At 42.6% G+C, this 15,093-nt stretch overlaps 1 protein-coding gene across 7 annotated transcripts in view; it reads right to left on the bottom strand.

Moving 5' to 3' along the window:
* The window catches only part of GALNT18 (polypeptide N-acetylgalactosaminyltransferase 18), a 195,208-nt gene that overhangs the window by 39,483 nt on the left and 140,632 nt on the right, over positions 1 to 15,093 (bottom strand). For all 7 annotated transcript variants that reach the window (XR_015288470.1, XM_086894579.1, XM_086894583.1 and 4 more), the window contains 3 exons: positions 11,902 to 12,087; positions 8,215 to 8,352; positions 4,074 to 4,169 (listed from right to left, as the gene is read on the bottom strand). Coding sequence is in view for 6 of the 7 variants with exons in the window: in XM_086894579.1 (XP_086750705.1) it covers positions 4,074 to 4,169; positions 8,215 to 8,352; positions 11,902 to 12,087 (420 nt within the window). In the remaining variant the exon portion in view is untranslated. The remainder of the gene's footprint in view (positions 1 to 4,073; positions 4,170 to 8,214; positions 8,353 to 11,901; positions 12,088 to 15,093) is intronic.

The following is a 15,093-nucleotide window of genomic DNA, read 5'->3' on the forward strand; positions in this document are numbered from 1 at the left end:
AGGGAATGCAGCCAGGCCTGGGGCATCTACTTGCTGCAAGTGCAACAACCACCTTTTCCATGCTGAACAGGGGCACAGCAGGAAATAGATCTTTTAGGGCAGGAAATAGATCTTCTAGGGCCTAAATGTATGATGGAATTGTTGCTTTACCTTAACAGGCTCAGGAAATAGAACAGTACCTTTATCCTTTTCTACATGAACCACTTAAACCCCAGCAAAACCCCCAGAGCCTCGCATGAACTTTATGTTTTAGGTATCGTTTTGCCTTCACATTTATCTCTTCTCACTGCCAGGCCACCTCATCTCCCAGTTTTCCTGACCCTCTTTATCATCACTCTGATGGGGAGATGTTGTGTTCTGCACCTGAACTGATCTTAGGTGATTAAAGCAGCACAATTTCTGCCACCACTAAGCAGTGTGGCAGGAGCCTGGTTCAACTCCTGTAGTTAACTATTTTACCATGCTGCATTTACTTTTTTGGCTGTTTCAACAGTCACAGAAGCTGGGTTTTGTCCAGCTGTGCTAAGCAGCTGCACAGCAGGAGAGGCCTGATGTGACAGGCTGACACAGGCACTGGAAGCCCCTTGCAGGCAGTGGCCAGCAGCACAGCAGAGGTGCCAAACCCCCCTGGGTGCCTGGGAGGAGATTGGAACGCTGGGTCTGTGCACATCTAACAGCTGCTGGTACCCTGGTGCCTGAGGAGCAGCAGATGCTCTGCTGTGATGGGGATGCTCCTGCAGATGAGTTTTGCCAGCACCCTGTGTGTGGCTGTACAGGTGGAGCAGAAATGACAGTACTGGCTTGGGCAGAGACTGTCCAAAGGCAGGAATGGAAAGATGTGATGCTTAGGGAGAAATACCCTTCAGCAACAGATTCAGGGGAGGATGAGCTACTCAGGCAGCCACCACTTAGACAAGGATGCTCTCAACAGAAACCCTAATTATCTGGGCAGCATTTGGCAATGAATTCCCTCTTACTACAGGTAAAGGAATAGCAAATCTTCCCTTAAATTCCTGTGAGTGCATTGCAGCATCATCCCCCTTTTTGTTTTCCCACTGGTTGAACACTGGAGGTGCTCTCCTCAGTGTACAGCCCCTGCCTCCTGGAGTGCCCAGGACCAGGATGAAGCACAGCTGCCCTGGAAGGAACCCTCTGCAGGTGGAGGGAGGGTAGGAAACACACCTAATCATGGATTCTAGTTTTTCAAGTGCTTTCTGTCTTTTCAAGCCAAGCCAAACACCCTGCTGTGAGGAATTCTTTCACATTAGTAGTATCAGAGGACTACAGAAATGGACAGATTATATTTTGATTTTCCATTCCCTCCTAGTATTTAACCACACAATCAGTTTCTCTATCTGAAACACAGTTATAAAGCACTCCAAGATACTTGCAGCAATTAACTGTGAATATGCCAACGTGAGTTACAGTAGACAAAGAGTGGATTGCATAAAGGTTTGGAAATCTCATCACAGAAGTCTTACCATCACTAATCCTGATTCTATTTAAAACTAAACTGAAACACCATGGGGAAATACACTGCTGATCATTTCATTGCAATATTTTAGGATATTTCCTTTCCATTTGCTACTGCTTTTAATTATGAAGCTACACGTGATGTTTTTGACACTGTCTAAAAAAAAAACAGACCGTGGAATTTTAATGTCAGGTATTCAGTTCCCTTTCTATTGACTTTGATGATTTCTTTCTGATAGAAAGCATTTAAAAGGAAACAGTAGCTGTACCAATGACTGTGAAACAATTCCTTGATGTCAAACACTTTATCTAAGCCACTTCTTGTGCAAAAAGCTGAAAATTCAAAAACATCCGAAAGCTGTTAGTGGGGAAAGAAAAGGAAGATACCCAGTTTAGAAGAGGGGCTATAGTAGTAACTGATAATAGCAACTTAACTTTGTATGAGGGAGGGTTCCTGGCAGTCAGATGTATTCCTGCACATCTAGATGCAAGTGTGCCAAGGGGTGGCAGCAATAAAACTGTAAATGGAATAGCTGCAACAGGAAAATCTTTGCATGTGAGCTAAGAACAGCATCACCCAAACACTCAGGGCACTGATCTGCTTTGGTAAGCACTGCCAGGTGGGGAAAACATCCCCCTTCTATAGCATTTCACCACTGCTAGAATAAAACTAACATCTTACCAGTGTCTTTTGTGGCTACTAGTGAGAACACTAAGATTAAAAGGAATATTTACACAAATATTTCCAACATGCAAAAGAAAAAGTACTTGGTGGGCTGCAGCTCTGCTCAAGCAAGAGACAACATTGCAAATCTCACAGAAGTATGCTGAGTGATGTTTGTTACTTCTTTCCCTCTTAATACCATAATCCCTGACACAGAAAAAGTCTAAGTCTCTTTTGGAAAAGTTCTCAGTCATTACTGGGATCTTACCCGAATTTGGCCTTTTTGGATGTTGTTTTTAACATTAGTTACAAAATTAAATACACAGTAATGGGAAGGAGACACAACATTTTAATTATGAAGGAGCAGAGTCTTGTCAAGAAGAGTTTCCCTTGCCTCTTCCCCTCTGCCATTTGTGTGCTGCTATCTCATTTGTACAGAACTCGGGCTGGCATTCAAAGGAAGTTCTTTATCTGTGAATACACAACTGTGCTGACTGAAATGACTTTTGTTGCTGTTTGCCTCTCAGCTAGAACTCAAGTTTCCAGCTGGAATTTGCAGGCATGCTTGCAGGGTGCTGCTCTCACAGATGTGCCAGGAGGGTGCCAGAGCCCTCCCAGGGGATGAGGAGTGAGGGCCTGGCTCAGGGGTGAGCTGCAGGTGCCTGGGCAAACACTGGGGACTGCCAGCAAACCTCCTGCAGGCAATCATTCTGTGACACACAAGGCACAGCCCATGCAGGCAGGGAGTCTGATGGATGGGATTTCCAGACATTCCAGCTTTCATCACTCACAATTTACTCAAGCACGATGCCACCAGTGATCACCATTAAAGGTTCCCAGCAGAGGAAGCCAGTGCAGAACAGAGAATTGTGTCTGCAGCTCACCAAGCTCTTGTGTCCAGTTCACTGTGAGGGGCAGGCACAGGGGACAAGACCACCCTGCTGCTCTGTGTTTATTTCTGAGACATGAAAAAAATGAGGATTCATTTGCTGTACAGCCAAGTCAAGTAATTGAGAATTCCTGGGTAAAACCACATTCCATAACTTCATGGGGTGGAGTGTTATGAGACAGCAAATATAAACCTTAGGTAGAAAAATAATTCAAATGGAGGGACTTTTCAGTTTCTCCAGTCACTTCCACAAGTATATCCATTTCCTTTATGTCATTTTTACATAAGTTACTTTTAAGGTTTAATAATCTGCACATCTGTCTTTGACAAGCATCTTCTAGGCCATGCAACATTGTTTTTCCTGTCAAGGAAACCCTTTCACTTGAGCCCATGTGCTTGGCTGGGGAGACACAGGTCTGAACCCTCTCATCTGCCAAGTTAGTAAATGCAGCTGTTATGCAGGAAAATGGAAAGGTTTTGATAATTTGAGTCTTTGGCACATACCAGGGTAACAGGACAACAGCAGAGAAAGAACAAAAGGACATTGAGAGGAGGGGTTTTCACAAGAACAGTGTTTGGAATTTGGCACAGCTGTATGGTGTGAAGAAGGTGGCTGGACATTTCAGATTTGTGGAAATGAGGCAGTAAATATATAAAGTAGAAAAACCACATTGCTTCAGATAATGCATAAATAAACTGTGAGTATACCTTTGTGCTTATGCAAAATGTTTTAAAATGCATTGCTTCCTTCATATGACAGGCACAGTTAAGGATCAGAAATGAAAGCTTTTATCAGCAAATCTGGGTCAGTGCTGACTCTCATACTCCTTAAATTCTTTCAAAATGAATAAATCAGCTTCCTTGTCAAAGCATTATTATACCAGTGCTTCTCAATTTACAGCAGAAATAATGTTGCCTCTGTATAAAAGAGCTACTGAACATCTTACCAAGGGATTGTTGCAGGAAAACAATGACAGGTACAAGAAGGTTCCTCCCACACAATCTGCTAACAGCAGAGCAAAATCAGAGATCATTAGACAAACTAACCTGTGGTGTCATTCCGTGGCAGATATACATGATTGGGATATTCTCTGTGTCTGGCCCTTGGTCAAGGCACAAATCACTTTTCAGGGAATTCTGCAGCTAAAATAAACAGAAGGAAAAAGAAATCAAGCAAGTTTTACATGAGAAAAAGATAGCATGATTACTTTCTTTTCTTTGAAAAAATAAATCATATATAGTTGAGGAAGGAAGTATGCAAAATTAAAATATGTTGCAGTAAAGATCTTGAAGAGAAGGCATCTGGACTAAATTCTTCCTTGCAGATAATCCAGCACCACTGATTCCAATAATGTTTCACCAAGTTTCAGGCAGGGTATATTTCAAAAAGCCTTCAGAGATAGGAGTATTTTTTTTTCTGTATGTTTCAAAAATATTTAGTCTCTGGTACACACAATATACAGAACCTGAATGTATCAGGCTGAGCAAGATGGATGAGGTATTAAACAGCTTTTAAGAATGACTCAGGAGAGTCTTCTGATTTCTGGAAATAATTCAAAAAACTGCTTTCAGCTGACACCTGGAGGCTTCAGGGCAATTGTTGTGCAGCAGCTCCCCTGATCATTCTGGGCTAACCCACGGCCAGCAATGAACAGACTGCCCAGCTCTTGGCCCTGGGAGAAAGCTGGGCAATGCTGAGGCAGTTTTCTGAAGGAGAAGTGCTAATTAATGAGCACAGGGAGCTGGGAGGGCTGCTCAGAGCATGAGGATGAGGATGTGAGCCATGGATGTGGATAAAGGACTGGCTCAGAGCACAGGGGACAATGCCTGATGTGAGTGGGGATGTGCTTTGCAGCCTCCTGGGATTAACTGGGCAGCTCTGCCAGCCCTGCACAGGGGCCAGTTCTGAGAGCAGATTCACATCTGTAGAAAGGAAGCCTAGGACTGCACTGGCACTAAGAAAAGTGGACAAGCCAGAGGCTGAAGCCTGGCAGTGAATAAAATCAAAACCATCAACTCATCTCTCCAAACCCAACTCCAGATCCAGTAATGGACAGGATGTATCTCAACACTGAAGAGAAAATATGCATTAGGTATCAATACAGGCATTGCTCTCAAGAAATAAAGTCTTGAAAATGACATAAAATCTTCTCTCTCAAAGCTTTCTATTTCTTGTAATGTAACCACAGACATGTTTCTAATCACAAACAGATGTCTAAGCAGCCCTCTCTATCCAAACCAGTGATAAATATCAGCCTTATTAATTCATGCCTGGGTCTATCACTGCCTTTGTGTTTTCAAAACCTCTTCTGCAAACTCCACTCCTAATGCTAATATTATAAACTCTGCCACAACAATCCCCATAATAAAGGAAGCAAAAAACCAGAAACAGAGCAGCCACTGACCTGTTAACTAATAATGCTATTATTTCAAAATCTGAGGCCCAGATTCTCAGGAACAATTGCTTTACAAAATCTAGTGGTTTTGTGGAAACCAACAATTAACCCAAGTAACTCAATTTTAGCCAAGACTTAATCTTATGAATAATCCAACCCAAAATATAACAGACCATCCCTGAGCTGAACCCCAGAAATAATTAATGTTTCACCAAATACAGCAGCTTTTGGTCCAGTGACATTGCTTTCTTCTAAATAGGAGGGGACTGCACAATTCAGAAAGAAATTTGCCTCCCAAATATTTACTCTGCCACCAACCCCAGGTGTATCCCACAGCATAAACTAGACCTGAATGATGCAGCTATTTCCCAAACTCTCACAGAACACCAGGAAATGTAGGATAATAAATATGTGGGCTGTCTCTGTAGCTGCCTATATACCTTTACCCCCATTCAGACAGCTTTTTCAATTACTCAGGATTTTTTAAATTGATGAAAATGCTATAGTAGCAGTATCTCTATTTTCTACTGAAAAATGAAGCCAGTTGATGAATGGAAGCATTTAGAGGATCAGAAAACAGCTGACTTGTTTTGAAATATCACCTTTCTCTGCTGCAAGATGTGCAAGCAAACTGCAAAGCAGACACAAGAGAGGACTGGACTCCCAAGTGATTCTTTTACTAAAAGGATAGGGACACTTAATCTCACGTCATATGAGGGTGTTTCATGAAGTGATGAGCTGTGTGCTTCACAAAACACTCCCTGTGTATCTGCTGTCACTGCTGGCCACAATTCCCTTGTGCTGGTACAAACAGGGCCAGCTCCTCACACCTGCCCCAGCTGATGACAGCCACGTGCATTGTTGGGCAGTAATAAATCACAGGATCATGGAATGGCTTGGGTTGGGAGACACATTAAAGATGATCTCATCCCAAGCCCCCTGCCATTCCTAGGACACCTTCCACTGGACCAGGTTACTCCAAGACCCATCCAGCCTGCTCTTGAACAGCTCCAGGACAAGGAGTCCATGATCTCTCTGGGCAACCTTTTCCAGTGCCTCACCACCCTTAAAGAATTTCTTCCAAATACCTAATTTAACCCTGCCTTTGTTTAGTTTAAAGCCATTCCCTCTTGTCCTGTCCTGTCCTTGTAAAAAGTCCCTCTCCGGCTCTCTTTAGCCCTCTTCAGGCACTGGAACGTTGCTCTAAGGTCTCCCCGAAGCCTTCTGTTTTCCAGGCAGACCACTGTGTTCAGCTTTTCTGCAAAAAACTCTTGGTTAGTAAAAATCTCTCAGCAGAGCACAAAATCTCTGTTTCTGATTTTCATTTTGACTTGCACAATGTGGAGTTGATCCTGAGATGAGTACCTTAGCTCTTCCTTTATCTATACTGTATCACTCCTACCTGAAAAGACTGGTTTTTATCCAGAGCCAGCTACAAGCAGGACCATGCAGCAGTCAGCTGCTGTGCCTCCTTCTCCTCAGGAAACTCCACCCTTGCCTGGATCACAGCATCACTGAGGGCAATGCCACGGTGCTGCCACACAGGTGCCATTTGGGCATTCTTCTGAACTGGTTTGGAAGGTAACCATCATCTCCTGCATTCAGCAATGACTAAACCTTCGCTGGAAGTGCTTTTCCTGTGTGACTGTATGAAAAGCCAGCACGGTTATTTTCCCTTCTCATCACAGGGGCCACAGAACTTTGCAGGATGTGCAATCCCTCCACTTGCCAAAGCACAGCAGCTGCTCCATGGCACCCTCGGGGCTCTTCCAGAGCCAGACTGGCCAACTGCACAGCTCAGTTTCCTTTCTGAGAAGGAATGTCTGAAGAAAAACCTTTCACCTGTCTGACCTGCTCTTGCATTTCCTAATTAGGATTGTCACGCAAAAAGAAAAATTTAATTCACAGGAATCAATTTTTTTAAAAATGAGAGTGGAAGAGAATGTGAAAAGGACATCCTAGGACTACTATCACTTTATTATGGGCCTGTGTTAATTTACTCTGCTTATCTTCCATGCCATGCCCTCTCTGTTTGGGGCCTTGCCAGGTTCTGAGGGGCAAGAACTGCTTCTGCCTTAATCAGCACCGTGCAGCTCAAGTGTGATTGCAGCACAGACAAGGGCACTCCTGGCCAATGAGAAGCCCAAAATGCAAGGATTTACCTGCACTTTCTGTTATTCTTGTTATTCTACAGGGTTATTCCTGAACCTCCCCAGTGGTGCTTTATGCACAGGTTAGCCATGTGAGACCTGGTCAGCTTGGAATGGTAGGCTTTGACTGTCATACCTGTTCTAGGGTGAATCAGGATTTCCCTTAAATGGCTAAAAGCTTAGTAAGAGAAAGCATCAGCCTTTAACAGTTGGATTTGATGATATTAAAGGTCTTTCTATCCTAAATGACTCCATGATTCTAAATTAAGATCTGGCTACAATCTTAAGAAGGTTGCTGCTGAAATACTGAGTCTATTTTGTGAGTTCCCCTACTGCCACAAACCTGTCAGCCCCAATGTGTCTGCAAAATCACACCTTGAGTATTTCTGTGTGGGATCAAGCCATGAAGCAAAAAAACAACACAAAATCAGGGAGGAAGGTAACTTTGAGGATACCTCAGCACAAATGACAGCAGAGCAGCTGTCTCTGTCAGCTAACCAGTCTAACACATTATTTAACTAGTGACTCCAAACTGATTTGATTCTTTTACTTTGAGTCAGGCTTTGCCCTCCTGAGTTCCTTCCACTATTACAGCTTTCTCCCCCATGTTTGCACAGTGGGAAATGTAAAGCAGATCCTTACCACCCCGTAGGCCACGGTGTCCGAGTACATTCTCATTTCTGGATACACACTGACAAGATACCACCTGAAGGTCTTGCACTGCAGCTTTTTCCTTAGGGCCTTCCTCTCTGAGATATCACCAATATCGATCCCAGAGTCCTGCACGTGGAACAGAGGGCAGAAAAAGCCATCAGTGATACATCTGTGTAAACTGAACACCCAGAACCCCCCTCATGCAGAGGGACCCCAGGATGATGGAGCCCAGCTCCTGGCCCTGCACAGCACCATCCCCAAGAGTCAAACTGCTGCTCTCTAATTCCCTGGCATTTTCCAAAGCCAAGAGGAATTGGCAGGAAGCAGCAAGTTGCCCTGGAAACACAGGCATTGCTGCTGTCCCACTGTGGCCCTATCATTAGTGTATTCTAATCATTAGTGTATTCTAATCACTAGTGCATTCTAATCACTAGTGTATGGCACTTTCTGGCCATTCCTGGAGTCTGGGTTACTGCTTAACTGCAAAGAGCAGAAGCTCTGCTCACCTCTCTGAAATAGCACTTATTAAAGTTCTTTTGTTATGTAGAAAGAGAAGTTGTTATTTTTGTTAAAAGCAATTGCTGAATAATTTCTCCTGTAATTTTTATTCTCCTTTACATTTCTGGCTAACCCAGTCTCTACTTTTCATAAAAGCAGATCACAAAGCATGACTTTCATAAAGGCCCTGTATATAAAAATCAATAATTTATCACATCAAAATCACACAGCAGAAATTTTTAGAGAGGGATCTAAGTGCAGATCTGTGGCTGCTCTTGACAGGAAGTAAAATGAGACATTTTTCTCTATGACTTCTGCCTCAGAGCAAAACACAGGATAAGTACATTTTCACAGGGAAATCTTATAATCTATCTCCTTAAACAACAGCCTTTGCTGGGCCATAAACACCCCAAAGATTTTGTCAGCCATGAGACGAGATTTAAAAAAAAACATTGAAAGCACTGAATTCTCTTAGTTACACAACACAAAAAGTGTAAGTATCTACATTTCTGAGCTGCTGAAGCAACCACTGCATCCCAAAGCACTGAATTAATGCTAATCTGGAACAAGCATATTTTACTATGGAAGCATTTTCTATCTAAAGTAAAATTGGCTTCCACATTGGCAAAGTACAGAAAAGGGTATCTGGCATACACAGATCAGACATAAAGATTTCAGAAATGGTGACTCCCCTTCTCAAGCCCTACATCACTGGTAAAGCTTCATGTGGAGCTACTCCTTAAGTGGCAATTTTTTCTGAGTTTTGCAGCGAGTGGCTAAATGAAGAGGCTGTAGGGTGCTCAATCAATCAAACACCCCTCCTGCACTTGCCAGAGTATCTGGCCCTTGTGTGGGGGAAGAGGAGGGTGCCAGCACACAGACATTCTGCTTCTAGCACTAACAAGGCTTCCTGGGATCCAGGGCTAAACTGGTGCCCTGCCTCTCAAATCCTTTCTTGTGCAGCCCTGAATCACCAGTGCCTGTTCCCTCACAGCTCACGGTGTAAGAAAGAGCATCAGGAGCCTCAGTAATCATTTCCTTTCATGCAGCTGGAGAAGGGAAACAGCTCACATGGAGCACATGGCTTTACCACCACCAAAAACAGAGTGTGTTCCTCAAAGCTGAGAATATGATGGGGAAAAAACAAACCAAACAAACAAAACCAGGAGCACAGGCAGAACACATGGAGAGCACAGCTCTTGATTCTGGGGCTTGCAGAACCTTTCCTGTGAGTTTCAAGTGTTTTTCTGAATTCTGAATCTATTGTCCAAGTGCTGGTGATGCAGAAGTCACCATGGCAGCAGAGGTCTCCATCCAAAGCCCTCAGTACTTCAGAGAGAAGCCCACAGAGTCCCAGGAGGGCACTCACAGCACTCTGCAAAATGACTCTGACTCCTTTTTCTTCTCATTATTAGTTCCCAAACACCAAAACCTTTGGAAACATCTGACTTCTCAGAGATCTGGGAATTCTTCCATGGAAAAAACCAGGTCCCATGGTTAACATTTTGGAATAACATGTCATGGAAAGTCCTGACCAGTGTAACCAAATAAATTTCTATTACCTATACAGTCCATTACCAGAATCCATTAGCTTCCAGATAAAGAATTACTCCTGTACTTGTCCAGTTGCAATTTATTTTTGTATTCTTTATTAATTTGATCTCAAATTGCATTCAGATCTCAAATCTGCACAAGATTAACACCACCATCACATCTGGATGAATACGATGCAAGTCAGTGTATAGCACTGTACATCCTCATTGGTAAAAAGGAATTTCTAAGTTAATGTTATGTTTGCAAGCCAAAAAACTAAAACTTGGATCAACCAATGAAGACCAACCAATCTTCAAGAAGATAATTAACAGTATTAAATAGGAACTGAAATTTAAATCTACCAAGCTAATTGCAAATATTATTAATTTGGAATTGCTTTGACATAAAAGAAGTAACCCCATCTTTATTCTTGTGTGGACTGCTGTGCAACTACTCCAAACAGGGACACACAGAGGGCAGCTGGGATTCTGTGAATGTGAGACTTTCAGAAAATTAGATGTATCAAGTTATAGAGGATTTTTTTTCATGGTCAAAGCAAATTATGAGGCTAATGCTGAAACCTAAAAATAGGACAGTGACTTCCCCACTTTGCCAGAATTATCTAGTTTTAATTATGAGAGATGCAAGAAGCTATTGAGAGCAGCTGAACCAACATCAGCATTCATATATTTAGCTGGGTTTTTTTAACATTTTCTTATAATTAAACTAAAGGAGAAGGACAGCATTTCATTTCTTGACCCAGAAATTGCAGCAAAACCAGTTTCTCTGAACTGTTGTCAAATCAGAGATTTTATTAAAGAAGAATTAATCTGCCCTTTAAGTCTAGACTGTTTGCTTTTGTGTAATGGTGAGAGCTGTGCTCTGAGTTAAACTCCAAATTCAATAGAGCCATGATTCTAGGTGGGAGCAATCTGCTCACACAGATTCTAAGCACAGCCCCCTTGCTCTGAGCCCTGTAGCTCACAGCTATTCACAGATTAAGCACCATTGATTACAGAAACACAGAGCAGCTAAAATCAAACTGAACTCTGACATTATCTTCAGCACAATGGACCAAGCAGTGCTCATCCACAGAAAAGAAATCAGGACAAGAAGTGCAGTGGGAGCTGCAGGAAGATTCTGCAACGTGTCATGACACCCACCAGCCACCCTCACTGATGTGAAACACTTATCAGACACCTCACTTGTATCAAGAGATGTCAACACCCCCTGGCAGATCAATCCTCACAACTCTGCTGGAATTATAGCTCTCTGTGATGGCAAATAGGAGACTCAAATTCAAATTAAGATGTGCAATGTAGATTTGATGGGGTTTTTTCCCCCATATTTCTGCAGCTACTAGTTCAAAATATCTGTGAAGAGTCATCAGTGAAGAGAATAAACTTGACAAGAAATTAATTTTTAAGGAATCTAAAGAGAAGAAAATGATTCAAGAATAAGACACAACTACATATATATGTTTATATCCAATTGTGTATGTATAGGCAAACACCTTGTGCTGTATGTGAGAGATAAATACATACATACACATAAAATCCTACCAGGAAAATCAAAATTCAGGCTAGGAATATAAACCAGAGGACCTAAAGGCAAAGCTGGGAAGCAGAGGTGTCTGTGCCTCACCTCCTGGGGGATGTTCCAGGCCATGTAGACGTGGCTCTTGAACTCGTCCATCCAGACCTCGGCCACCCTGAGCGCGTTCCTGCGGACGTGGGCAGTCAGATCCTCCGTGTAGGGCTTGTGTGCTCGTTCAATGTGGGCAATCCTGGAGCAGGGCAGAACCTCCACGCTTCCCCCACACTGCCACACCTGCCAGGGACAAACAAAAGCACATTCTGCTGCTGGCAGCTCTCTCACACACTGGAATTGTTCCATTTCATTGCTACAGAGGAGAAAAACCGCTCCAGCCTTGCTGGACTACACAGAAGCTGTGAGGGGAGAGTTATTACCTTCCCTTATCATGGACTATTATTGCTACTAAATCTTACTACAGAGTTTCTACATTACCAGTGGCCCCTCACTGCACTCTGCCTGGATCAGTTGTGCTCAAGATTACTAATAAGATTATTTCTAAGACATTCAAATCCTGGTTAAGTTTTAAGCCTTGCGTGATTTTTCTCTGAGGTTCTTTGCAGTTCACACCAGACCAAACATGCACCACCCAGAAGCTCAAGTTAGGCAGCTTGTACTAACAGGGAAACAAAGGCAGCCAGCTTTGTAAGATTGCTGAAGTTTCAGGTTCTGTGAAGAAGAGGAATAGAAATGCATCTTACTCTTTGCTTTAAACAGGGTTGAGAAAGGACTGGGTCTGTTCCTTTCGAGAAGAAGAGATGAAGACCAAGACTGCCTAATGAAAATATGTGAGCAATTTCATCAGAAACTACTCTTATAATAGATTTTTTATGTAGGTTACTCTACCTGCTGAAATAGATTTCAGTTTTACCCACTACCACAACTGAGCTAAAGTACACAACATTAATCATAATTATTGCTTTCATTTCTGATTTACTCTTTCTGCTTTCAACAGAAGAGAAAACCAATTTGGCAAACTTAAGAGTCAGTGAAGCACCTGAGTTATTTTACACAGCAGCTCTTTTTCTGTGTACCTTGTACTATGCAACAAGTATCTACTTGTTATATATATATATATTTATATATATTTATATATATTGTTATATACACTACCTAACCAGATGAAGGCAGGCCATTTGTAAGAGCTGGGTGGATGCTGCTCAGATGAAAGGCCAGATGTTCCCAGGCAGTTTGATCCTGCTGAACAAGCACTGCTGTGTCCCAGAGAAGCGGGAGAAGTGACGGGGTTTGCCTTACACTGCTGCCAGCAGAGACGTGGTACCTCATCCTGAGAGAGCAAAAAATGGCAGTGGGGGTGCTCCTTCCTTGCACACTCATCTGGGGATGATATTCTGCTCTCCCTCCTCTGGCCAGAGGTGTGGGCTGGCAGAACATCCTGCTCTGGAGCTGATCTCAGGCTCCTCAGATCTGCCCACCCTATAGGCATATGCTCTACTAAGGAGGCACTTTGTTCAGTCATTCATTTTATATATTTAGACATCTGGCTTGAATACAGCATTTAGGCATTTGGCAGCTCCTGAGACCAGAAAATGTGGCATGAATTCAGAATGTTTACAAAGCTTTTTCTGAACTGGTGCCTAATTGCATTCAGCATATGCTGGGAGAAGAGACAGAGCCCTGCTTTGCAGAGCTCTGTGGAAAGGGAGCGGACCCATGGACCTGCTGTACAGTCAAAAAGGGAGCTGAAAAGACTGCAGCACATCTCTGTGTCCAGAACTTGGGAAACCATTAGAGTAAATAAACATAACCATTATCAAAATCAGGGCAAAACCGAGATGATCATACATATTTAAAAATAAATACGCAATTTATCTGGCACAAGAAAAACCAATCTGGAAACAACATTTGTGTCCTGCCTTTCTAAATATCATATTAAGTGGGCAATCCAGTTTAGCAATCTAACAAAAATAATAGTTTATCAAACATTTAATTATAAATGGTCCAGCTACACCTCCTAATAAAGAGTAAATGTGAAGCACCACCAGGCTGTGCTCACACAACGCCTGCTTTCAGTCCAAGTTATTTCTCAGACACCCAGCAATAAATTGTTTCAGAGTTACTCACTGTACACTGCCTAAATTAGTATCATAAAAGACAAGGAAGATGTAGAGATGGCTGTAACTTAGCCCAGGACAGGGCAAAGAGGAAATTCACAACACACAGGCACTGTGTGCTCTGGCCATCACAACCAGGGATGGCCTCGAGCCAAGGCCAGCAACTGAACACCAAATACTTTGTGGGATTTTCAGAGCTAGGTCTCAATGCCATCTTGACATCAAACTGAGCCAAAAAGTTCTACAATAAGCTGAATTTCCAAGCAAATTTCCAGGAACTGAAATTCAGAAGAGGAGAGTCATCTATAATTTTAGCATTGATGCAGTTTCAGGAAACTGATTTGACTTTATAATGAAGTGAGATGTTTTCAAAAACAACTTGAGATGACCAAATCTTTAACAGAGTTTGCGAGTAAGAATTACCCACTGCCTGAATAAGCACCAATTAATCAAGTCCAGTGGCCATTCCTTTCTCCCAGACACTGTCAGTTTTTCTATTTTTGAGACTAATTTATTTCTATCAATTAATTAGCTATCAATATAAACTGCTAAGCTGCATTAAACAGTTTCAAAACCATATTATTTCCAAGCAAAAATCCCCCAAACTCCACAGAAGTGAGCAGCAGCACTGAACAAGGAGCATGACCTCAGAGGCAGCTGTGGAACCCTGCTGACTGGAGACAATGCTTTAAAAGGCAGAAATGACAATCCTGACGTGCTCAGCTGGGACAAGGCAGTGTCCCTTCTCTCTCCCAGTGCTCACTGACAGTGGGACTGCAGTCTGCCAAGGAATCTCTTTTATCTGAGTGTTCTATTGCATTTAGGGAGGGCTAAGTGGTTAAAAAAACAAACAGAAATGCAATTAGCAGGCACTGAAGTGAGACTTTCAAGTGACACAAAGCTCTCCTGGAATCTCATGGAAGTCTGGATTCCCAGCTCCCCAAAATATGCAAAATCCCCAAGTGAGGAATGAAGGGCTTTGGTAGTCATACACCAAACTCTACACTGAAACATATGTATGAACATTAAACAATAAACATAATTAATTGCTACCAAAAACATCAGTTTGTTGGGTTTTTTTCAATTCTTCCCTGATTATATTTTAAATAATGGAATTTCTTGCAGTCTCTTTCCCTTCTAGACCAGCTGTCCACTTGAATCTGACCAC

This window comes from Cyanistes caeruleus, chromosome 6, assembly GCF_971803275.1.
Source record: "Cyanistes caeruleus chromosome 6, bCyaCae1.hap1.1, whole genome shotgun sequence".
NCBI lineage: Eukaryota > Metazoa > Chordata > Aves > Passeriformes > Paridae > Cyanistes > Cyanistes caeruleus.